Raw genomic sequence first — 25,961 nt, 5'->3', positions numbered from 1 at the left:
AGACTCCTTGCCAGTTACTGAAATGGAAACTTTTCCCTTTGACTAGAGCTGGCCAAATAATTTTCACTGACCAAAAATGGGAAACATATTATAAAAGTGGTTTCAAATTTAATCAAGCTTTTCAACCATCTCAACTCAGACCTACTTTTTGAAGAATGAAGTGTCAGAAGTCTAATTAGTGTAAGTTTCATATACTGAGGTACTCTAGCTCAGACTTCCTTCCTCATTGTTTCAGTGTGTATAAAAAGTCTAAATGAGTCTAACATGCACTCCCCTACACCCCACCTTTGAGTCTGGCACAATCTCAGTAAATTATCATGATCTTCAATATGTCCCTGGAGAGATATCCCCTATTTTATGGAGGAGGAAACTGAGGCACAAGTCACTTGTCCGAAGTGATGCAGGAAGTCAAAACAGTAAATAGAACCCAGATCTCCTAAATCCCAGTCCCCTGCTAGAACCACTAGCACAGCCTCTGTTCCCCAAAATTACATAAATTATTAAACATTCCTATTATAACAAACTAGGCCAAATATTATTTGTCAAAATGATATATTTTCCACATTAATTTTTTATATACAGAGTATTTTAAATATATCATATCCATGGCATTCATATGAAATGATTCATTTATATTTTACATACATGTAGAGGGCAACTTTTCCCTATAAGGAAGAATAGGACCAAATAGGAAGGGACAAATAAAAATATTATTAACATGCCAGCAAAAAGAAAGAAAAACGTTTGGTTCGTGGACTATCAATAGTTAGACATATAGATCAAAAGTTACAATAACTGTTCTGTGCATGAAAATATCTTCCTGAACAAATGGATCATAGTAGTTCTGACACTGGATATAATTACAAGAAGATTATGATTCATCAGTGGGTACAGTGTGATATATCTATAGATATATACACACACACACACACAAAGTTTCACGGTATCCTTGATTTTCCTCATTCCTACATTTTTCTTCTTAGTGTTTCTTTCTAGTGCCTCCTTGCTCTCTCTTATTCCAGTTTAACTGTAGATTCATGAAATAGGTATTTAGGTCCTGAGGGCCACAGTTTGTAAACACTTAGGCACATGAGCAACTTTGCTCACAATTAGTCCTGCTGAAGTCAACAAAGAACAATAGAAGGAAAGCTTGAAGCAGAATCATTTTATTCAGTGCCTAAGCTGCTAAGGTTCAAGTACTGAGGAACATACTTTCATCTGAACACATGTACATACAAGAATATTGCAAGTTTCTAGATGAACATTAATACATATGTCAAAAAGGTGTGTTGACATACTCATTTTTTTCAGGAAAATCCCCTTCTTACACATTTTTCTGTCTGGGTGAAGCTTGTATGCACAAAGATCAAATGTAGACAGGAAATAACACACTCTCTTTCCTGTTTAAAGACTGGCTATATTCCCAGTTTGAATTACCTTACTGTTCAGTATTTCACTGCACCAGACTGGGAACAGGGAATAGCTGCCACTCTGTACCCCAAATGTCTATTGCCATCACCACTCTTTTCATTATTTTTAAATAATCTTTTAAATGAAGATTGTAACAAACCCTATTGGTACGATAACAGTTGGAGAAAAACATTTATATTATAAAATCCAATTCCACGTGTTTGGGTGGGGAAAGTCTTCAGAGAGTCTTAGGGATGGTCCGAGAGAGACAGAGATGTGTGCGCACACATGCTACACACACATCAGCAAACTCTTAGCCTAAATAATCTTACAGTGAATATGGCTTATACAGTTCTGCCACTGAATAGTATAAGTCTATAAAGGCTTAACTGCAAACACCGGCTAAGTTAAGAGTCATAGAACAAGGTGATTCTATATTTTTCCTGTTATCTGCATCATCAAAAAGAGATTGTTATCCAGCTGAGCATTTAAAAAGTCTTTAGTTTCATTAGAATTAAGGAAGATATAATGGCCAAGACTTCCAAAAGTTGCTAGTGATTGAGTACCTTAATTTGAGTACCCAATTTACTACACATAAAGGGGCCTATCTTTCAAAGGAAGGGTGCTTAGCATTTTCTAAAAATCAAACCATGTAAGGTGTCTCGAGTTGGGCACCAAAAAAACAAGACATCCAAAAACACTATAAATGTCTGAAGTTACTGTAATTTTAATATGGAAGCTTATGAAAGAAAAGAATGATTTTATACCATCTAGACACACATGAAGGTATATAGGGAAAAAAGAAGATGAAAAGTGAGGAAGGGAAGGAAATGAATAAGTCATACTAGAGTAGATCTTGGTAATGAGTAAGTCTAAGATTTCAGCACAGGATTTGTGACTTTCAGCGACCTTTGTGACATTTTCGGCTTCAGCGCACAGGGCAGCAGAGCTGGAGCTGTCAGCTGGTGGAGGCCCTGGAGCTCTGAGCCATGGCATGGGGAGCCCTGCAGCTCTCAGCTACTGTGGGCAGCAGGTGCTGGACCCCGCCTTCCCTTCCTGCGGCAGAGCTCAGGCTCTCATCCCCCTGTCAACCCCATTTTGTCACTTCTTTTTTTTTTTTTTTTTTTAGTAAATGTCCCAGACAGATCATGGGCAATAAACAAAAATTCACAGAAGCCCGTCACCTGCAGGACGTTTACTAAAAATAACAATGACAAAACTTTAGTAATGAGATCATAAATAGTAACTGTGAATCTTAGAAATTAGAAATGAAAAAGACCTACAATATTAAGTAAACTAAGCTATCTCCCTTCTGGTGCAGGATTATTCACTATATTATCTTTTTTAATACACCTTTTTCATGCTTTTGGACAGTCTTTTTAAAAGGTAACAGTGCAGCTGAATATTAAAAATGATATCGCGGGAGAGAAGCGACAAAATGGTCTGTGTCAAACAAAGACCGTAGTGTGTGTGTGTGTGTAATATATAAAAATAAAACAATGATGACCCAGCGGGGAACTCCTTTAGCAAATTTCCTGAAAAGAAATATCTAAAGCTCATCATTGCTCCAAAAAGACAGTAAACACTCTTGGTGATTATGTTGTGACTCAAACTGAGAAGGAAGTCTTCACTTAAATTGGAAAGCTCTACTTAAGTCAGGACTGATTCCACATGGAGTTTTTCTGGTCAGTTTCCCATTGTTACCATGATTATGTTAAAATGAACAGAGAAATGAAATACATTTCTCTCATGCCTAAATATAATTTATCATTGACACCTATCAGTGTTTATTTTAAGAATTTTGAAGATATTGATTTTTTTACATTTTCACATGTGAAATTATGGGTTTTAAGAATTTTTAAAAAATAGTTATCAATTTAAAATATTGACAGTTAAGGGAAATTATGGGGAAGCACACAATGGGGTGAGGGTCAGACAACAATTTTGACAGATGTTGAGATTCAAAAAGTTAAAGCTTTATAACCATTAAAATATAACTTGCCAACTACTTGTGCCAAAATATACCAATAAATATCCTTAAATCAAGCTCTAATAAGTTGCCAAGTAGTATTTTTCTTACTTAGCCTACCTGTAAATTTTGATTATTATTAATGAAAATATTTTTTTCATCAGTTTGTGTGTACAATGAAATCACTTACCTACATTTACCAATCAAATCAAATCCTTTCAAGCCTAATCACAGTCAATGTTGTTTTAGTGCCACAATTGCATGTCAGAATCCAATAGTAGGAATATGCAGCCTAAATAGCAAAAAGGGGTCCTTTTGCTGTTCTCATCGGAGGAAAGAGGGCACACGCATGGCAAGGGCAGGTCTGAAAATATGCTGGAAATAGAAGGAAGGGGTGCACTAGAAATGACATAATAAAAAGTAGGGCTGAGATGCATGAAGAAAAGGAATGTTTCGGGGTATGTCCTACAAACTGATAGGAGCACTGGAGCCATTTGGAAGACAGTATGTCATTATTTAAATAGCTATTTCAGGAGAATATAAAACACATGAATTCACTGTAGACTTTGATATGGCTGTGTATGTTTGTGTGAATCGCAGAAGATAGTGGTGAAGTCCAGTAAGGTCATCAAGTCTGCATCCTCCCAGTGCAAGATTGTTTCCTGATGTATATTTTTCTGGTGATTTATACAAGTGCATTCACTAATGCAGTGCCTGCCATTGCACATATTTGTCCATTTAAAGCAAAAGAGAGAAATAAAATCAAGATGTCAAATCACATGCAAGTTAGACAGCAATTTACAGCTCTTGCTGTGCTCAGCATTACTTTTGCTACCTCAGCAAAAAATGTTTAGAGACAAATTTATCAGCATCCAGATAGGCAGGGAAGAGTTGGGGTGTCTGTGTTTCTTGTGCTGGGTTTTGGTTTTTTGTCTGAAGAGCAAAGCGATACGCTTCACTCCCCCTTTTAGTAAAGGAGGCAAAATACAAGTGTAATGATGGAGAATTCCTTGAAGAATGGACTCAGGATTGCTCATTGTGTCCCAATGTGCTGAGGCTGCATTAGCATTATCCACCGAAGGTCCAGGGCTACGAGAGCCAGAGAGGGACTAGTGCCCCAAGTGGTTACTACGCTGTCGTCTCTTGGTAAAACCCCTGGAGTGGAGAGTGAAATTTAAAGTCAAGAAAGTGAAAGGAAATGCTTGGTGTGGTCTGTCCTGTGTGTTATGACACTGACTACATTATGAGTCTTGGTACAGAGATCCCTCTTTGAATGTTCTTCTTTGATAGCCAAGCTGGCTGAATACTAGAACAAAACAGAAGAATCATTATTTAACAAATAATGGCAATATTAGTCAAATATTGTATCTGATTATTACTATGAAATTTACAAAAATTGATATTGGAAAACAATGCACAGAAACATTATTCTAGATCCTTTCTTCAGGTTTTATTTAATTATGAATTTAAGTTGCCATATTTTAACAAGATCACAGTTTTAGCCCTTCAGCTGCTAAAATAGCCGTATGTGTATATGGGAATAACCCTCAGAATAACAATACTAATTCTGAGGGCTCTGAACTGAGGAACAGGTACTAAGTAAACACAGCTCCTATCTCATTCTCCACTCTGAGCCTCACCTTCCTCCAGATTCCTTCCCCTCTCTTTAATAAGACCCTTCTATGACATTCTGGGGTTTAATCCAGATGCCTCACAATGTTTTGCTGCTGTAGCTCCTACCTCTGTTGTTCATAAACAGCCTGCAAGCAGGCAGGCCACACACACATGCTTTGTGTCTGTGTGTAGCCACAGCTCTGGGCCAGCACTTCTCACTCCAGCAGCCTGTCAGCAAACTCCAGCCACACTCTGACTTCCAGAAGCCTTGGTTACCACTTGCAAGGTGACCCAAATATGGTTCCAATCTCAGTTTCCCCACCCTTCCTCCCCAAAATGTGTGTTCTGCACTGTCCAGCCCTCTCCTGGGCATATTAGGTCCATTCAGACATATTAAATCCATTGTGCCTTTAAGGGTACCAATATACAACAGTTTGACACCCTAAATAGAGTTACCCACACAGTTGACAACACTGGATTAGTTTTGAATACAGAATAAAATAAGTTTGTTTAACTACAAAGAAGTTTTAAGTGAGTACAAGTATAAGGCATTAAAGTCAGAAATGGTTACAAGAGAAATAAAGATAAAATGCTTCCTAGGACTAAAACTTAACAAGCTAGGCTTGGTTCAAGATAAAATTCTTGGTTGCTCCCAGCAACAGGTCTGGGCAAATTTCAGGTCAGAATCTCTCCCAAAGTCAAATGGGCTTGTCTCGTCTGTCTTCATAGGTGAAAGAGCAAGAAATGGATAGGGAGACATAACTTGGGGTCTCTTTGCTCTTCAGTTTTATAGTTCAGTCACCGTTTGAAATTCATTTTCCTGCAGTTTGCTCCTAAAGTAAATTCCTGCTGTGAGGTTGGAGTCAAGGAGTCTGGTAGTGAAAGAGGTTCCAGACTGACCAGTGAGTTATTAGTTTTTAAATGATACTTCACAAGGCATATTTGGCATATTTTCACAAGGCATAAATGATACCTCACAAGGCACATTTTGTACAAAGATTTGTTACAATGGTGTATAGAGTGGGATTGCAGAGATTCATTTGGTCACACTTGCCTACCACTGTGATCTGCCAAAAGTGGCTAGACCTCCCATCCCTACCCCATGAGGCCTGCTTTATTTTAGGTCAGGGATTAATATTACCTCAAAGAACTGCCATGCTTGCCATTATCTGATGATGGAAGTTCATGCAGCTCATATCTATTTATTTATTCCTTCCCCCCACAAAAACTCTCCCCTCCTCCCTGCCCCACTCACTGCAGACTAACCTCAGAGCCACCTTGGAAATCTCTCTATCCTTTGACTGAGACAGTTGGTGGCTAACTTTAAATGATGCCACTCTGCACTTTGCCAGTTCCTACTTGACACACTATCTGCCACCTCCCCTGTTGGTTCCTAGCCCAAAGAACTGACAGAACATAGAACTGATTTTAATTAAAATAAGTTTTTTTTTAAAGAATAGAACTTCACAAGAATTTTTCACAAATTTGAAATACTTAATATTGCACAAAATATTTCATTAAAAGTTTAAATCTGAAAGATTTTGACCAGTTTTAGCAGAAGAGGGGGTGGGGCATATCTGCAGGGTGCTGTTCTGAGCATGTGGAGAAGAGGTAGGGTCAGTTGAAACTCGCTGCAGCAGCTTCTTCCAACTATGAGATAACACACCTACAGTACAGTGTACCCTAGAAGTCTCCCCAACGCCCTCATTAAAATCCTCCAAAATGAGATTGACACAAATGTATTAAACACTAGGGGCTTAGTCAGCATCTTAAAGTTAACCCAACTTTCCTGGAAACTGGTTTGAGTGAAATTATGGTAACAATTTTATGAATTCCAGCATGTTAATTTCATTTCCTAGCTGAGTTTATTTCAGTGCTAATAGCATTAACACAGTGAGCTAAAACACAAGCATGCAGCTGGAGCTGGGGATTTTCCAATTGCATTCTCACTATTAACATGCACTAGCAGTGTGCTTCACATTATATAACAGATAAAGACAGCCCTTGTTTCCATGAGCTTATAGTCTATAACAGGTATGAGAAGGCACACTGGGAGATGATAAGATGATCTTATTAAGGGACTTTCCCAGTTTTGTGCGTGTAGGGAGACTAGAGCTAGTTGGAAGAAAAGTTCCAGTTAAATGACTACTTGTTTTGAAACTTAAGCTAACTAGACTGAAAAAGGCCCACAAAAAGATGAGAAAAAACCAAAATGTTTTGATTAGTCCAAAATAAATATTTTATTCCCTTTTTTTGGTTTGTGAAAATTTGAGATTTTTGACCTTATGTCTTGATTTGGGATTGAACAACATTCATGAGGCAGGACAGTTTCCCACCTAGCTCTGGTTGGACACTTTCCCTTCTCCCTACTCCTTGTCCCCCTCTTTCATCAAGAGATATGTTTCTTGACTCTTTTTTTAAAAAACTTTTCCATCGGGAAAACTACTACTTCTTTTCTACAGGAAGCCATCATAATTAATGCATAAATGCCAGGGTAAGCATTCTGATGCCTTCTAACTGTCTATGAATGATAAACAGGCAGAACACAGGTCTACAGGACATTCAATCACTCTGTTGCTCTATGTATAAAGAGGGGATATTAACCAATTTTGTAAAGCACTTTGAGACCCTCAGATAAAAGAAGCCACAGAGTTACAAAGTCTATGATTTACCTGATCATTTGATATGTCATCTTCATTTTGAGACCTGTTTCCTTTTCATCACCACAGGAATCTCACAGTTAAATCATTGCTGTCTTCTTCTGTCCAACTTCAAATTGGTGTGAAATATTTTCATGGAAAACCAATTGCATTTATGCATACTGCAATCCTGTAACTTCCTGTGATATATCTGCAGTGGCACATATTGCCAATTTTGTGTGGTTTTCTAGTTTCCCTGGTATTACTGACAATACAAGGCCAAATCCTGCTAGCCTTATTCACAGAAGTAATACTGTTGATTTCAATGGGACTACTTATGTGAGTAAACTGATCAGGATTTAAGCAAGCTGGGAATCATCTTTGCTTCCTCCCTCCCCTCCTCTTTTAGTCTGTGGCTGAATCCTATTTCTTCTTCCTCCACAACATCTCAAAAATCCGCCCCTTCCTTTGTAGCCTGAGGGCCAAATCCATAACCTAGTCATTTTCTGCCTTAACTACTGTAATCTCTACTAAGGTTCTGTTGTAGTTAAAATTAGAAATCGACCTAAAGCTGGCGCAGTGCTGTGGCTGGTGGAACAAATAATGTACTAATATTCTGGGATGCTAGCTTAGGAACAATCTGATTTTCACCCTTGAACATAGGTGAGGTCTCAAGGTACAACACAGAGTCAGGAGGCTAAACTAGTTCTTCACTATAGCATCACCAAAAAGTTGTAACTGTAATCCTAAGAACTCATATTTGCCCAAAAGATTAAGTAAAAACAGCTCAGAATGAAGGAGGTCATCCCAATGTTAACCTTTGATCGAGTCAACATTTCAAGTGCCTTCTGCTTCAAAGTGCTCTCAGGCCCCTTGAAATATTCTGTTCATTGGCCATAACCAGATGTCTAAAGCTCCATGATACAAACAACAACATAATCCTGAGACAAAATTATTGCAGAATTGTGATCAGTACAGTGTGTGCTCTGTAGCTTTAAGAGAATTACTCACTGACTTGAATTTTAGGCAAAAAACTATACTTTCACTGCTCCTCACTTTACAGAGTCCTTTTTGTCATTCTTGTCATTTCTATAAACCTTTAAATATTTATTTATTTATTTATTTTTATTTTACTTGGTGGTCAGAAGAACTTTTGTATACAATCCAAAATGTCCCTATCAAAACAAAACCTTTTCCCTAATGCCTTGGTTGTACCCTATTGGATCCCTGACCACTTTAACCAAGTTGGAAAACTGACCTGTTCAACTGGACAAGACAAGGAAACAAACCAAGATTTCAGGAAAAATTGTTTTGCTGTTTCCCAGAAAGTCATTTTATTGGTGAAGATTTTAATCAAGAAACTTTGGTTAGCATGCAGAATCTTGTACATGGTTCAACATGTGCCAAGAAAAACTAGAGGGAAAAAAAAAGCCCTTGAGACATATTCCAGACAATATAGAGTTTAATCCTGATGACTGGATTGTAACTGAAGTGCAGTTATTGTTTGTGGGAAGTTCCATTTCACTCAAATGGAGCTTGAGATTCTACAATACAGAAATTGTTTCATCATAAATTACCAAGCAGATGTCTGGCGCTCAGCTGTAAAAAGTCCAGTGTTTCACCAAAAGTCTATAGTTAGCATAATTATTTTTTTAGCTGCAGGTTTTTACAAGGAACTATGTTATCTTAAATCAATTTTCATATGATTGTTTGTTCCTTTCCCTGAGAAAAACCTATTATCTTCCCACAAAAAGGAACAAGGGTTTTTTTCTTTTAAATTTTCCCTCCAATGCCATCATTATTCAGAATTTTTAGAAGAAAAAAATAGTACTTTGTATTTGTCTAGTGCTTTCCATCTAAAAAACTCAAAATGCCATAGAAACATTTAATTATGTGTCTCATTTGTGAGGTTAGTTATGTATAGATATCCCCATTTGCGGATGGGAAACTAAGACATAGAAGTTAAGACTAAAATGATTAAACTTGTGTACCTTAAATTGGGCATCTAAATCCATATTGAGAGAACCTGATAAATGACAAGAACCAGAAAGATTAGGCCCTTAAAGATAATAAGAAAAACAGCATGTTGTAGCTCTGTATCTTTGCACAATTATAGAACTATTTCAAGGGAGGAAACTCACCCTTAGGCTGTAAAAGCATGAACTGCTGCGTGTATATTTCACTGTACTTATTGTTCTTTTTGCTAGGTGTTTTCTTCCCCATAGGTTTTACAGGCATTATTGGTATTCTACATTAAGTGACTCACCAGTTTCTCTCTTATAAGGAAATACAGTGTATCTTAATGTCACGTCAGAAAATGTTTATATTCAGGGAAGCCAAAGGGCTTGGTTCCAATTGGAAACAGATATCTCTGGTACTGGGGAAAAGAAAGCCATGTCCCTAGAGCTATTTATTGAAAGTTTATTTTTCCTTCCCTTATCTTTGCCAGTTCCTCACCCAGGGGAGAATCAACCAGTAAAGGAAGGGATTGCAATTTACATACCACACTAAACAAAGCCCTTTCCTGTCTCATACGTTAGTCACAGAGAGCATGCTTGAGACATTCTGGGAAGCCCCCGTATAGAAGGCAAAAAAGGTTTAAATCAGAGTTCCATCACCTATATCTTACTCCGTGTTGCTTCCACACACGCTCAACTAGTTGGGAACATTTTCTGTGAAGTTTTTGAGACACATGTTCTAATAGAACTTTTTTCTTCCACCCCCCCCTTTGGACAAGCCCACCTGCTTAAAGTACATATTTTATTTGCTTGCCTTCTTTTAAAGACCTGCAGTAAAACAGACATCCAAAGCCTCTTTCGACTGCCACAGACAGGCATGAATGGCGCGGAAACTTCAGCAGACCAGTTACAGGTAAGTGAGCATTTCTGATGGGGAGCAGTATCAGTGGCATGTTTGTTTGTTTAATGGAAATGTGCAAACTAATTAGACATTTAGAGCAATCACTTTGTGGCTGGATCATCATAGGCTTCTGTGGTAAAATAGTCTTGTCAGAATGAATGTATTCTGTTCTAATGTATGAAGGTGATACTGGAATGCTATAGATCTTTTAGAACCTTTTTTTAGTCTTTAATATTTTTTCTTTAAGAAGCTGATCCTGGGCGTGGCCAATTGCCATGGTAACAAGGCAGCTTCTTGAGGCACTGTTAGCTATACCAAGATTTGAGCCACACGCACCAGGGCATTCTTTGAGTTTACTAGCATTGTGTTTCTCTACTGGAAAGTGTGAGCGGTGACATTTAAAACCAATCACAATTTGTCCTTAAAGCTGTATATATTTATCAACTGAATAAAAAGAATATGCAAAACGTATTTGGTAGCTTTTGAGAATTCTGTATTAGGTTGTGCTTCACTTGCCTGGGCTGACAAGCTGTGCCAGCTCAGCAGCGCCTGCAGTGCAGCAGGGCCACAGCAGCTGGCAGGAGTGGGAAACTCAACCACCAGTGGGTCGAGTCCATGGGCAGGAAGCAGCAGAGAGAGATCGCAGGCATGGGGAGTGGGAAGCTCCCCCCAGGCCAAGCTCCAGGGATGAGGCAGTGGCACTGACACAGGTTGGGGAGGAGCAGCAAGGGATTGGGTCACAGAAGGGTGAGCAGGATTGGGAGGTAATTAGTCCTGGCAGCGCCGCAGAGGAAACAAGGTAAAGAAAATGGAATCTGGGCCAGCAGCTAGACCTTTGCAATCCAACTGGAACCTGATAGAGTCCTACTACAAGTGTTGGGATTGGGTCAGGAATGAAAACAACTTGATATGCTTGGACTTGAGTTCAGGTTGGCTGTGGTCTAGTCGGTTACAGATCAGGCTTTAAAATTAGGTCCTAGCAGACCTCTAATTGACAGTGCAGTTTTGGTCTGAAAACCAGGCTACTGACTGGATATTTGGTGAGGGAGGAATTAAAAACAACACTTTCAATGACCAAGCATTTGACATGGCCAATGTGCTTTTCTGTGTTATGTATATTTATTCCAATTAAAATTTTGTTTTTACATGCAGCTAGTGTGCATCATGGTTTGTTACGAGAACCTGTGATAGCTTCTTGGAAATTATGATCTATTGAGCTAATAATATAAAAATGAGGATTTGCCTGAAACCATACTGGTTACAAATGACCTATGAAGTATATTTTGAACCCATTACCGGTCTAATTATGGGCCCACTCCTGCAAACACTTACTGCTGGGAATAATGCTTACTGTACTAATGCCCATGAATTAATGGGACTATTCATGCCTGCTAGCATGCCTAATGGTAAGTGTTTGAAGCACAGGACCTTTATTAGTTGTGAGGCATGCAAACAATACTTTAATACACTGTATCTTTAAAATAAAAAGCAAAATATGAGTGTAGAAAACTGAAGAAAATCATTAGACTTTTGTTGGCTTTTGCAAGCTGCTTTTTTAAAGAATTGCCCTGTAACATAATATGATACACAATGGGCTAAAATCTCAGTTGGTTTATATTGGCATAGCTCCATTGACTTCAGTTGGCCACAATTCTCATTTCCGCCACAGAGTAAGCAAGCCTCAAAGTGAGTGTAAATGACATTTTTGTTCAATTTAAGGCCTTTTTGCCTTGCCAGGGAGATTTAAAGGACAGTGGTGTAAATATAGCACTTTAAATAGAAATGTCCCTCTTCAAATTGCTTTAAAAACATTAATATAATAGACATGTAAGGTAGATAAGTGGTCTATAGGATAATACTGAATTTGGGGGTATTATTTAGAAGGATTTATTTTAAATATTGTTTTTTCTCTCCTTTGAAAGTGTACGTTACTGACAAAAAAGAAGATACCAACAGATACCCTTGAACAACAGATCAGAATACTGGAAAGACAGAGACAAGAGGTAGCTGATTTTACTATTATGAAATATATAATTTTTGGTCTCCCAGAGCAGGAAATCATAGGGCTCAAATTGTTACTGTTGCTCACATTGATTAATATTTACTTCTCTATTTAGCAGTTCCTCTTCAGTCAATGGCAGAATCAGGGCCATGATTTCTTGTGGAATGCTAGTCCTACATTCTGGAACCAAAATATTCTTGCCTCACAGTTTGTCATGAAATAAGGTCCCAATCCTTCAAACACTTATGTGTATACTTAACTTTCTGCATGTGACTAAAGCCATTGGCACGTTTCACATACATAAAGTTAAGCAAAAACATACATGTTTGCAGAATTGGGGCTGAAAACACACTAATAATGTGCTGATATAAGGTGGCATAGCCAAGTTGAAGGTTAATGATTTCTTGAACCCTGAGTAGGGATTTATAAGACGTTAGTATAAACTTTATTGATGCTCATAGTAATGACAAGGGGTAATGTTGAGCAGCAACAAATTGTTTACTGGGTGTCTGACTCCTAGCAAACTGGGAATGTTTCTTTTTGTGACCATCCTAAACAGTGATCCATGTGTGCTGGATCTCAGGATGCTTCCAGGGGGCATATCTGAGGAGTGTAAACCATTTGTATTGGTTCACTGCTAACTTTTTATGTGCCAGTTACGTGTATGATTAGGGCCCTACAAAATTCATGGCTGTGAAAAATACATCAAGGACCATGAAATCTGGTGTCCCCCTTGAAATATGGTCTTTTGTGTACTTTTACCCTATACTATTCAGACTTCTCAGGGGAGACCAGTGTTTCTCAATTGGGAGTCCCAATCCAAAAGAGGGTTGCAAGGTTATTTTAGGGGTGGTTGCAGTATTGCCACCCTTACTTCTGCACTGCTGCCTTCAGAGCTGGACAGCTGGAGAGTGGCAGCTGCTGGCTGAGGGCCCAGCTCTGAAGGCAGCAGTACAGAAGTAAGGGTGGCAAGCCAATACCATGCCATCCTTACTTCTGCGTTGCTACTGGCACTACCGCTCTCTGGCTGCCCAGCTCTGAATGCAGCACTGCCACCATCAGCAGCGCAGAAATAAGGGTGGCAATACTGCAACCTCCATACAATAATCTTGCGACACCCCCCTAAGATCCTTTTGGGACAGGACCCCTACAATTACAACATTATGAAATTTCAGATTTAATATCTGAAATCATGAAAGTTACAAATTTTAAAATCCTAGGACCATAAAATTGACCAAAATGGACCATGAATTTGGTAGGCCCCTATTATGATCAAAGCCAATCCCTACATAAGAACATAAGAAAGGCCGTACCGGGTCAGACCAAAGGTCCATCTAGCCCAGTATCTGTCTACCTGTTAGGGCGACCAGATGAGAGGGAGAAAATATCGGGACACATGGGGGGGGGGGGTTTGCTGGCAGAGCAAAAAAAAGCTGAGTGCTGCTGGGGGAGGGGGAAGGGGAAAGGCGAGTGCTGCTGGCAGAGAAGTGGGGGAAAAAAAGGCAGAGTGCTGCCGGCGGAGCGAAATATCGGGACAAATTGCGTCCCGACCAAAGATCCGTCGGGATGCGGGACAAACACCTAAATATCAGGACGTCTGGTCACCCTAATCCCTGTTCACTTTATATATGGAAATAGTCTTGCTGAACTCAATGGCACTTTCATATGAGTAAGGCAAGCGGGGTTTGCAACATCTAAAACTACACCTATCACATATACCTGGCAAGATATAGTGAACTTTAAACAAGGAAAAAAGTGTATGTAACTTCAAAAAGAAATTGGGAGTGGTAGTTTATTTGCATTGCTACTGTGTTAAACATGAGTCACTGCTTATCAGAGTGATGTAAATGTCACTCCTTGCACAACTATTTGGTTGTGGATGGGGAAAACCTCAGTTTATGGGCTTGTCTACATTACCCGCTGGATCGATGGGCAGCCATCGATCTAGCGGGGGTCGATTTATTGCATCTAGATGTGATAAATAGACTGCCAAGTGCTCTCCCGTCGACTCTGGTACTCCACCAGGGTGAGAGGTGCAGGCAGAGTCGACGGGAGAACGTCAGCTGTCGACTTACTGCAGTGAAGACACCACAGTAAGTAGATCTAAGTACATCGACTTCAGCTACGTTATTCACGTAGCTCAGGGGTTCTCAAACTGGGGGTTGGGACCCCTCAGGAGGTTGGGAGGTTATTACATGGGAGGGTTGCGAGCTGTCAACCTCCACCCCAAATCCCGCTTTGCCTCCAGCATTTATAATGGTGTTAAATATATTTAAAAGTGTTTTAAATGTATAAGGGGAGTCGCACTCAGAGGCTTGCTGTGTGAAAGAGGTCACCAGTACAAATGTTTGAGAACCCCTGATGTAGCTGAAGGTGTGACCCCCCCATATCCTTCAGTGTAGACCAGGCCTAAATCTCCATCTTAACTGTATTCTAGAATGCAAATATCAAAGAAATGAAAGACATGCCACAAAGGTTGGCAGCCTTTGGACTTTCTCTCCTTGAATGTAAATTGTCCATAGATGATGAGGAGATGGTGAACACCTTTGTTAGGTTCAGGATTAAAAAATTAGTCAGTTTAAATGATGTAATAATGCACTTCAGGCAAGTGTTGCTCACTGAGAATTACTGACTGATAATTGCAGCTGCTGGAGGTGAACAAGCAATGGGATCAACAATTTAGAAGTATGAAACAACACTATGAAAAAAAGGTAGGTTTGATTGTTTCTATTGGGCTCTAAAAGTGCCACCAGGTCACAGCAGCCCCATTCTTAGATACAAACTAGACTACAGGTATAATTTGAAAAATAACATAAAAACATTAGCATTCTGTGTCCACCCCCACCTCCCACGTAAAGGAAAATTTGAGAGTTTGAACATAAAGTAGCAAGTAACGTGCATATGGGTTTTCTGGCAATCCGTTATTGGAGCTAAGGTTCAAAGTGGTCTTTGAAGTCCTGTGAGGATCATTGTGGTCATCAAAACAAGGGTCCTCCATAAGATCATGAAAACTCTGCCCACTTTAAGCCATGCTTCCCTGAGAATTAATCTGCAGGTGTGCAGTGTGTGCCAAAGGCCCTGGATCTGCACAACCACAGATCCAAATGCCCCTGTGCCATCCCTTATGCTACCTTCTAGATTGGTTTATGAATGACCAGCATGGAGATCCCCTTTTTGGTATGCCTGGTAGGGGAGCCTCACTAGCCCTAACACCTGGGTGGATTTTACCCTAGGAGAGGCTATACTGTATAAGGAGCTCTTGTGCTTGTATTTTAAATAAATACTGTTACTTTTCTTTTAGTAATAATCTTGTAAAAACAAGTGGTAGTCTCTTCCTCCCTCCTTTCACATACTGAGGTATTTATGCCACAGACGTTTCTTTTGAAAACACCATAATTAGTTGGCTAGCAAACTCAGCTGCCTGAGTGGAGTTTCTTCTTTTAAGTAAATAATCATAATTTCCATCAGTGTCTGCCTCTAACTGCCTTATAGGAAAAAGAAATTCCAATTTATTTTTGTTTTCTACCAAAGACAACATGTTGATTTCCCCCCCCTCCCCCCGCAACCACACAGTTCTTTTCTGAATTGCTTGTACTCAGAGAGAATACAAATGACTTGTTTCCATCAGTGCACGATTATTTTGCCCCCAGCTGGATTATGAGGCTCATCTTTGCAGAAGGATCCCATGATGGGGAAGAAAAAAGAGCATTAAAATGGGAACTCTGTAGAGAGGCTGCTCCTTAACTGATGTAAATTGGCAGCTAAATCACTGGAGCTAATTGGATTTATAATAGCTGAGGATCTGGCCCAGGGCCAGAGTGCTTAAAATTTTTCATTAGAGAGAGACCTGAAAAGGTGGGGAGGGAGGAGGATCTTATTTTTGTACAAACGGTTCTGGCTCCTTCTCTGTGTCTAGCTGCGTACTGAAAGGTTTTGAAGGAGCCTGGGGCATACAGCACCACTCAGTGTCCTCTGTCTCAATCACCCCTGCTGTGACTGTGTGATCATTTTACAGCTCGCAGAAGTGAAAGCGAAACTGGGTGCATCACAGAGGAGTATCAGTGAGCTGGAGAAAGAAAGGCACCAGAATCAGCAAGAATGTGAGAGGCTGCAAGCCCTGGCCAGAGATGGACCGCTTCAGGAAGCGGTAGGAGGATTGCACTTTACCTGCTTGATTGTGTGTGTCCATAGAGTTACATGGGGTTGGCTCTAGTAAGAGATACAGTGTGGGATGAATTACACCAGTGAGATAAGAATAGAGTATTGGGTTTCTTGCCTGGTGGTGGTATGCTCCTGAGGAGGTGGCAGATCGGAGATCCATCTCTAGAAATGCAAGTGACTCCTTGTGGCAGTGTCACTCCGGAAGTTGACAGAGGGCTGATGAATAGAGCATTTGGGGCGTGGGGGTGGAAGCATACTAATATGAATTGTGCACCTGTTCCCTCTCAAACAGATCTGTAAGTGGGTGATTTTTCTTTATGCTCAATAAAAGAAAATGCTGAAAATAATCTCTCCAAACTGGGTGACTGGGCAACAAAATGGCAGATGAAATTCAATGTTGATAAATGGAAAGTAATGCACATTGGCGAACATAATCCCAACTATACATACAAAATGATGGGGTCTAAATTGGCTGTTACCAAGAAAGAGATCTTGGAGTCACTGTGGACAGTTCTATGTAAACATCCACTCAAAGTGCAGCGGCAGTCAAAAAAGCGAACAGAATGTTGGGAACCATTAAGAAAGGAATGGATAATAAGCCAGGAGATATCATATTGCTGCTATATAAATCCATGGTACGCCCACATCTTGAATACTGCATGCAGATGTGGTCACACCATCTCAAAAAAAATATATTGGAATTGGAAAAAGTTCAGAAAAGGGCAACAAAAATGATTAGGGGTATGGAATGGCTGCCATATGAGGCGAGGTTCATGACTGGTGTGGAGAAAGTAAATAAGGAAGTGTAATTTACTCCTTCTCATAACACAAGAACTAGGGGTTCCCAGCCAATGAGAGCTGCAGAGGCGGTGCTTGGGGCAGGGCCAGTGCATGGAGCTTCCCTGATCTCGCCTGTGCCTAGGGGCCGCAGGGATGTGCCAGTCGCTTCCGGGAGCTGTGTGGAGCCAGGTCAGGCAGGGAGCCTGCCTTAGCCCCACTGCACTGCCAACAGAACTTTTAATGGCCCAGTCAGTGGTGCTGACAGGAGCCACTGGGGTCCCTTTTTGACCTGGCGTTCTGAATGCCTGGCAACCCTAGTTGTGGACACTTCCTGTGCTGGACTATTATAATGTAGAACTGGAGTAATAATCTCTCTGCAACCTCATCTGTTTTGATATCTGGCTTCAAGGTCCCTTTGTGCAACCCGAGTACATGAAGGGGTCAGAATCTGGTCTGGTATGTTGTCTTTTTTTCTCATCATGTGAGTAGTCAGCACAGTGCAATCTCAGCACATTTTATCGCGTCAGGCTCCAGCTACCCATTGTTTTTCCTGCTGCTTCTCCTTCCAGTAGTTTGGCACAATTCCTTGGGATAACAAAAGTGCAACACATCTGCCAGATAGTCTGAAAACATTCTTGAAAAAATTTTTTCATCTGAACCTTATCAACATTTCTATATGTTTTTACATTCCAGAAAGAAAAAGAAATTCTAAATGAAGCATTGAATGAACTGAAGGAAGAGAACAAGCTCCTGAAGGAACAAAAAGCTTCAGTGACCAAAAAGAAAGAGTACTATGAATGTGAAATAAGTCGCCTCAACAAGGTATAGACAAAGAGAGGTATCAGATGGGAAACATTGGTTTAATATTTTTTGTATCTTTGACCTGAATTTATTTCAAGGATTTTTGCTGCCAGATAATGCCAATGTGGAAGACCCTGAATGTTGAAAATAGGGTGTTCTTCTCTCCTCCCATATTACTCATCTGATATGTTGCTGTGGGTGCATAGCAATGGAACCCTGATCACTACTAATCTGTGTGCCTTAGTGTGGGGAGTTATGGTTAGTGGAGACAGGAGAGGGATTATCTGAGCCCATTCTTACAGCCAGCTGCTGTTTACAGACAGTTGCACTAAGAAGGGAAATATAAATTTCCTGTAGGCCAACTTTGGAGGAAGCTTTGGCTTCTCACGCACACTCTTCTGTGCTTCAGATTCCCAACCTAACTCAAACCCCTTGTGGGTTCCTAGTCATCCTCTTGCCTCAGCAATGTTCATTTCTCAAATTCTTCTATCTGACATCGGCAGTCTCTTCCTTCCACTCTCTCCTCTGATCCCTAACCCATGTTGCCCCAGACATAATCCCATTCTCCTTGCAACATTACTCCATTCCCTGCTCAGCTTTATAGGGTAAAATCCTGGCTCCAATTGAAGTCAATGGAAAAGCTCTTTTTTACTTCGGGACAAGATTTCACCACAGACTTTTTTTCTTGGCACCCAACGACCTTCCTTCTCTTGCCTTACAGCTCAGAATCCAAATCCTTTCCACCAGACAGAGCCCAGTGAAATGCTGTTTTTAAAAAGGGGGAAATGTAGTAAACGTTGAATCAAGAGATCACAGAAAGCAAGATGTGTTTTCTAACAATGTACCTCTTGGTAAACCACAAAAGCTTCCTGAGGAAATATGCTGCTCTTAAAAATTACTGTGACGTAACTTTGAATGATGCATAGGCTAAATTCAAAGCAAGGAAAATGCATGTTGCCTTGTAAAAGAATTCGACTGAACTTGTGGTTTCTCTAGCTGTCTCCAAAATGCGTTGACCGGACTTGCGCAGGAACTTTGTGTGACTTTAGCTCCGAAGGCCTATTCATAAAATAATTTACTGGAACATATTGTTCTGTTTTGCTAGGGTCTTGTAGTGTGGTTGGGACTGAGGAGGAGGAAGGAAAATATTCTCATTTGGGAAGAGCTGTGCTGCCAGTGAGATACCTGTTGCTCTATAATACAGAACTCGCTGAGTGCAAGAGAGAATTGTTCTTTCTGGTTTACTTGGTATTTGGGTTCTTCTATAACTATTTCACTAGTGCACATAGAAACTGTTGTCCACGGTATTGCCAGCCCCATGCATTCAAAAATTGAGTTCGACTGCCCCAAAATAATGAGATTTTAAAAATAAATGTTTTTTATTCATTTTATGTTTTTTAAGCCTTTTTAGTTCACATTTCCCAGCTTTTTCTCCACACAATGATGTCTAGAAACTTGTGGGGGTGGGGGAAAGCTGAGATTCTCACATCATCACATGACTCCAGGAGCTGGGCCTTTAAGAAAAGCATCCAATATCATGAGATTTGTTCTAAAATCACAAGAATTGGCAACTGTTCATAATTAGAAATAAATACATTGATAAAAAGCACAGACTTATTTTGCATACAGCATAAAAACAATTCTTCCAGATGGCTTGAGAAGTAGTGTTGCCGCATATCTTAAACTGTAGCTTAATACATAAACAGTAGATTTCTCCCACCCTCCTCCTCTCCAGGTACTATAAAAATGAGAACTGTTGAGGGCCAAAGAATAATCTGTGAATTCTCCTACTGGATCAGCACAAAATTATTTACAGCACAGATGTGTCACTAATTCTGATATACTAGGAAAATTCATTGTTCTTCCAATTAATCTCCTCTACTTCCACCTGTGTTTGTGGTGAGATGATCTGGAACTAGCACAGATCTGTGACATAAAGTATTTTGGAATTGTTGCCACCTAAGAAACTAATCGAAGTTTTTTTTAAAGGTGTATATAAAGTCAGCAGAGTTAAAATAGATATGACAAATAAGCTTTATAAGCTTGGTGACTGATTTTTAAAAGGAGTGAAAAAAATCAGAGAAAATGAGGAAACAATACCTCATCAAGGAACAATGAAATAGGCTCATCTTTGAATCAGAGGGCCTGAACCACTGTGTGCAAGTATATTGTCAACAAGGCACAGGTGTATACCACATGGGTAGGGGGGGAAATAAAACCAGATTTCATTCACATTCATCCCAAGCAGCTATATTTAACAATCATATGTAAAAGAACAGGTTTGACTGGGAACAGACCAGGAGAGTGTTTTAGCTTTCAAATGTGTTGTGATCCCATTAAGCTTTACAAAATCTCTTCCCTGCCTCCCTCTACCCCATCCCCAACTCGTAATTAAATTTTATTTTAACAGGAGTGTATACTAAGATACACTTTCAGAGAATTAGGACATACTGCTCCGGTTGGGGTGGGGGTTGCTGTAGATATTTGGCTCTCCATTAATTTTATTACTTGTACACGGTAGTGAAATATCATTTCAGAATAGAATGGTCCAGAATAACTGTAACTCAGAGGGGCAGGCTGCCCCACTAAGTTTGATACAATACAGAGAATCTACAAGTTGACCAGCTGCATGTATTTTTATACTATCTCATCTGTACATCCAACCTTATTTACACAACTCTGCACATATATGTGCCTCTCAAATGGCGCAACTATTGGGACAGTACTCAAGGTAGCTCAGCATTTTGGATTAGATTAAAAATCCTCTCTCCTCTTTCAGTTTCCTCCTTGGGAGGCTATAGGTTATAACTATAATTTTACTGTCACTATTTCATGGAAGACAAGGCACATAATATTAACCTTCAGGTTACTATGGCCATCTATGCTTTTGGAACTCCTTGTAACTTCTGCTCTGCCCACCCTCTGTCTCTCTAAATCGGTCGTCCCTCCCTTATGACCTTGTATGGGAGCTGGCCAACAGGGGGTCACTTCAGATGGACTCTACTGGGCATTCTGAGAAAATTCAGTGACATCCACATCAGGGAGTGGTTCCTCTATGAACTCCTTGGGAGCCTTTTAATAGTTGGCTGTTTGATGGTAACTCTAAACAGTTCAGACAAGGAGAGGAGTCTGAAACAATTACCAGGAATTATATCTTTTAAAAATGCATAATGTTGAGACAGCCATGGTCTCCTTGACAGAAGTTGAGTTGGGACGACATCAAATGGCTATGTCAGAATAATAAAGGAATGTGACATTTGTTACCTGGTGATAGGTTATAGTCTAGAGAGTGAGGAGAAGCAATAGTTTTAAGATGATTCCAAACCCATGAATAACTGGAATACAGTAATCTCAAAAAAATAATGTAAGGGAAAGTAATGCAAAGTATCATAGCAGGGTTGGACTGAAAAGCAGAGCAACAGTAATACAATGGTGTAGTATGTGTAATCATGACTCCCTCTAGTGGCTGGCCATATGGACTATGCAACCTCCTGCATGCCTAGAGCTGAAGGATTTTGAACTCATGCACTAGAAATGTGCACTTTCAGTGCTTAAAGGTCTTTGGTTCAGTCCCTGCTGTAGCCATTATTTGCTAGATAATGGCTAAATGTTTTTTAAAAAAATCTTTAGTTTTGGGAACCCATCTTTAGGAACCTACATTTTTTTCCTAGAAGTTTTTCTGGGCTTTCCAAAACTCTGATTTTTCACAGGCAAAGGCATTGGTAAATGTAAATTGGATGGACCTGCAATGGCTCGATTTGCAAGTGCAAATGCTACTTATGTATGCAATCTAAGCACTGAGTCTCCTGGAATGATAGTGTCCCAAACCTAGAAGCCGGAATATGGTCACTCTGAAAATTTGGGTAATTAAATATTAGTCGCACAGTTTATATACCATATGAACTCTGTGACAATTATAAATGCAGTCAATAGCAAGTCATGACTTGCTTGAATCTATTCAGTCAGAGATGCCAACATTGTAATGATTAAAAAGAAATTCATTTGATGTGGTGAATCCCTGTTGTTGCAGGCCCTTCTGGATGCACTGCAAAAGCAACACCTGTCCGTTTTTGTGCCTCATTTGGATAAGTCTGACAGGAACTGCAACCATGAAGAGATGAGGACCCAACTGGAAGTTCTCAGACAGCAGGTGAGAATGCCTGGAAGTCAGGCTGACTGAGTTTAACACTGTACTATTTTCCCCCCTTTCTCCTAAAAACTGTGTTCTGGTTAACTTGTTATCCTGATTTTGAAAGGAGGAAGCAGTCTGGCTTTAGTCCAGATAAAATGATGCTTCTAAGATCCTGTTATCACAGTGGTATGCATTGTCATAGGATGCAATTCAGTCCTGAGGACCAGCACAAGGTCTATGACCCTGTGGGGACGGGGAAGTGGGCAGTTAGACCTCGTGGTCAGAACCGGGGTCAGAAGCCAGAAACCAAAGCCAGAGCCAGAGCTGGGGTTTGGATCATGCCAGAATCAGTATCCGGAGTCACACTGAGGGTCACGACTGGAGTCATAGTCAGAGAGCTGTGCGAAGGGTCAAGCTGAAGCCAAAATCAGAGCATAGTATCAAGGATCAGACTAGAGTCAGGGAACAATGCCAGGGTCATACCAGAGTCAAGAGTTAGGGTTCAGTTCAGCAGCAGATCAGGAGTTTTCTCAGTTGCTCAGACAACTTTCTATGGTCCTTCTGGCTTAAGTCATGTGTCTGGGCCAATTGCTGGAGCTGGACATCTGCTCCAATCAGGAGCTTCATGGGCAGAGCCTCTTGTGGTCCAGAGTCCTGTTAGCCCCCATCCCTGCTAGTTCTGGAGAGCTGTCAGTTAGTGGCTGCTGTCTGGACACTGCTTGGGGACCTGCAGGCCCAGGTTTGAGATCTGCAATCCCTCACAGCATCACTTAAAACAGTGGTCGGCAGCCTCTGGCACACGGCTCGCCAGGGTAAGCACCCTGGTGGGCTGGGCCAGTTTACATGCTGCGTCGGCAGGTTCGGCCAATCGCGGCTCCTACTGGCCGCGGTTTGCTGCCCCGGGCCAATGGGAGTGGCGGGAAGCTGCAGCCAGCACATCCCTGACCCCGCACCGCTTCCCGCAGCCCCCATTGGCTTGGGACAGTGAACCGTGGCCAGTGGGAGATGCGGCAGGTAAAAAAACTGACCGGGCCCACCAGGGTGCTTACCCTGGTGAGCCGCATGCCAGAGGTTGCCGATCCCTGACTTAAAACATCACATAGGGCTTATGTGGGATATAAGAAAGTCATAGGCATTGTGCTAGCTATCTGTACAGGGCTAAATTTTACTATAATGAATTATATATTTCAAGAGTTATTGGTTAGTCTGATATTGATCTCCTGCATTCTTGTGAGCTGGCACTGTATTGAATTATATAAGAATCCTGTTCCAGGCTCTCAGAAGAATGATGTAGCACAGGTAGACACAAATCACAACCTGCAAACTGGCTGCAGAGAAAACTCATAGACTCATAGACTTTAAGGTCAGAAGGGATCATTATGATCTTCTAGTCTGACCTCCTGCACAATGCAGGCCACAGACTCTCACCCACCCACTCCTGTAACAAACCCCTGACCTATGTCTGAGCTATTGAAGTCCTCAACTTGTGGAAAACTGTTGTCAGAGAAGCTGGAGGTTATCAGTATTACAATCATTATTTTGAGGCGTGGATATGATTTGCTTTGGTTTGTTTTCTCTCTATCTAGGAACAAGTCAGTTTAAACTCACCTGAAAAGTAGCTATATTTTTAAGTTTTAGGTCTGTCATCCTGTACAGCATTAGGCAAAGTTATTGAAACACGAATAGACATGATCAGAAGATACATGGGATAAAATACTTGTTTCTGTCACGTTTGACCAGTTGAGCCAGACTCGACTCTCTAATATAATGTATGCCACATGCTGGGGAGCAGAATCTTGTACTTCATTGTGCTGTAATGAGTTATCTCATTCTGCTAGACAATATAATAGCGTACACCATTTCTCAAAATCCTCCTGGGGAATTGAAATGTAGCCGGTCAGTTTTATTAATATATGTTTCCAGTTGTAGACATCATTATAGTCATTCTGGACCTTACACAACATGAAGGGGAACAGAAGACTTGTGTGGAGGAGAATAGGGGATTGACATCTATATGATCGCATATCTCCATTGCTTAGCCATCTTTGGCCCATCGCTGGCTGGGACAGAAGGGCTACACTCTAAACAACAAGAGGGGAGGGGCAAAGGAAAAGGGAGAAGCAGGGGGGCGGGGGATACACAGTCTATGTAACACCCCCCCTCTTCTTCAGGGCATCAGAACTTATAATGCAAAGGGGTATCATAAGTCACTCCACGGTGAACTGTAGCACAATCTGCTCTCCCAGAGTTTTAACAGATCATGTGGTTACCTGGCTGTTAGGGTGAGCGTGACAGGACGGATTGCTATACAGCTGGTGCTGTGGAGGGGTGATGGTTGTTCGTAGATGTGCTGAAACATATAGGACATGACTCTCTGCAGGAACTATTGACTGTGCCCGCTCCCAAGGTGTTACAAGCTGACACTGGGCATGCCTCCTTGAGGGGACAATGTGGTGGAGCTGACACTCTGAAAAGGCCTTTTATGCATAGCTTTATGCAGGAAGAGAACCGATAGGCCTACATGTACTGGCAGAAGTGTCTAAAGAGCATTGCCGATGTTGCCAGCTATATATAAGTAATGTAGATAGTGATTTACAAGTTATCTTGTTTCATTTTCTCGGGTTCAGTTGATGGCATTTCTTCACTGAACTAGAGAAACAGCAGTAATATTAACTTGTGACGTAGGTGCTGCATATATAAAAATGCTGACCGGTTAATAGCAAAAACATTTTTAATTCATGGTGCATCAGGTAAGGGATCATTGAGATGCTTCATAGGTCCCAGCTTACCTCTGGCTCGTCATTCTGTTTGAGTGATAAGCTCAGTTTTATATATCCTCATGTTAGCATTTCAGGGACTACCCCTTGCAAGGTCCTGAATACCACCTGCAAGGTAAGAACCAGCAGATCCAGCAGTGGACGCTGAAGATGCTAATCATTAGAGCTGGTTGGAAAATGGGGAAAATGTAAAATATTTGTATCTTAAACCAGCATTTGGATCATCTTGAAGAATCCACGCCCTTAATATTTGGAATCTTAGTGCTAATCACATCTAAGGCAGTCCCCAAGCAAGCCATTCAAATATAGCAATATTCCACAAATACTGAGATTGTGAATTATTTGTGAGTGGGATCACATGCAGATAAACAGACTAAAGCTAGGAAAAGCTTAGGAAAAAATGTTGAAAGTAGATGTATAATAGAAGGGATCAGTCTAAAAAGTGCTCTGTAAATTAGCAGTTGCTTGTCGGTTAATTTGTAAAAATGACACAGGAAATGATCATGGTTGTAGAATTCCAGTGAGAATTCCCTCTTAGGATGAATTCTGTACATGTTTGGAATGTGTTTAAAAAACAAAAAAAGAGTAATGGAAATCTTGGATCACTGTAGCACTACCACAATACATTTAATAAATAATGTTAATAATTTCAGGTACAGATATATGAAGAAGACTTTAAAAAGGAGAGATCTGACCGAGAAAGACTTAATGAAGAGAAAGAAGCACTGCAAAAACTTAATGAAAGATCACAGTCTGAACTGAGCAAGCTAAATTCTCAGGTATGATTTAAAGAAAGTTGCCATTGCCAGCACATGTG

The 25,961-nt window shown here is 40.5% G+C and overlaps 1 protein-coding gene across 4 annotated transcripts in view; it reads left to right on the top strand.

Annotated features, from left to right (window-relative positions):
• The window catches only part of TNIP3 (TNFAIP3 interacting protein 3), a 125,382-nt gene that overhangs the window by 76,367 nt on the left and 23,054 nt on the right, over positions 1-25,961 (top strand). For all 4 annotated transcript variants that reach the window (XM_039541890.1, XM_039541892.1, XM_039541891.1 and 1 more), the window contains exons 4-10: positions 10,417-10,503; positions 12,414-12,494; positions 15,139-15,204; positions 16,509-16,640; positions 18,128-18,256; positions 22,266-22,385; positions 25,798-25,923. In XM_039541890.1, the coding sequence (XP_039397824.1) occupies positions 10,417-10,503; positions 12,414-12,494; positions 15,139-15,204; positions 16,509-16,640; positions 18,128-18,256; positions 22,266-22,385; positions 25,798-25,923 (741 nt within the window). The remainder of the gene's footprint in view (positions 1-10,416; positions 10,504-12,413; positions 12,495-15,138; positions 15,205-16,508; positions 16,641-18,127; positions 18,257-22,265; positions 22,386-25,797; positions 25,924-25,961) is intronic.

The sequence above is a fragment of the Mauremys reevesii genome, linkage group 5 (genome assembly GCF_016161935.1).
Source record: "Mauremys reevesii isolate NIE-2019 linkage group 5, ASM1616193v1, whole genome shotgun sequence".
Classification (NCBI taxonomy): domain Eukaryota; kingdom Metazoa; phylum Chordata; order Testudines; family Geoemydidae; genus Mauremys; species Mauremys reevesii.
This window is presented reverse-complemented; position numbering and strand designations above follow the sequence as displayed.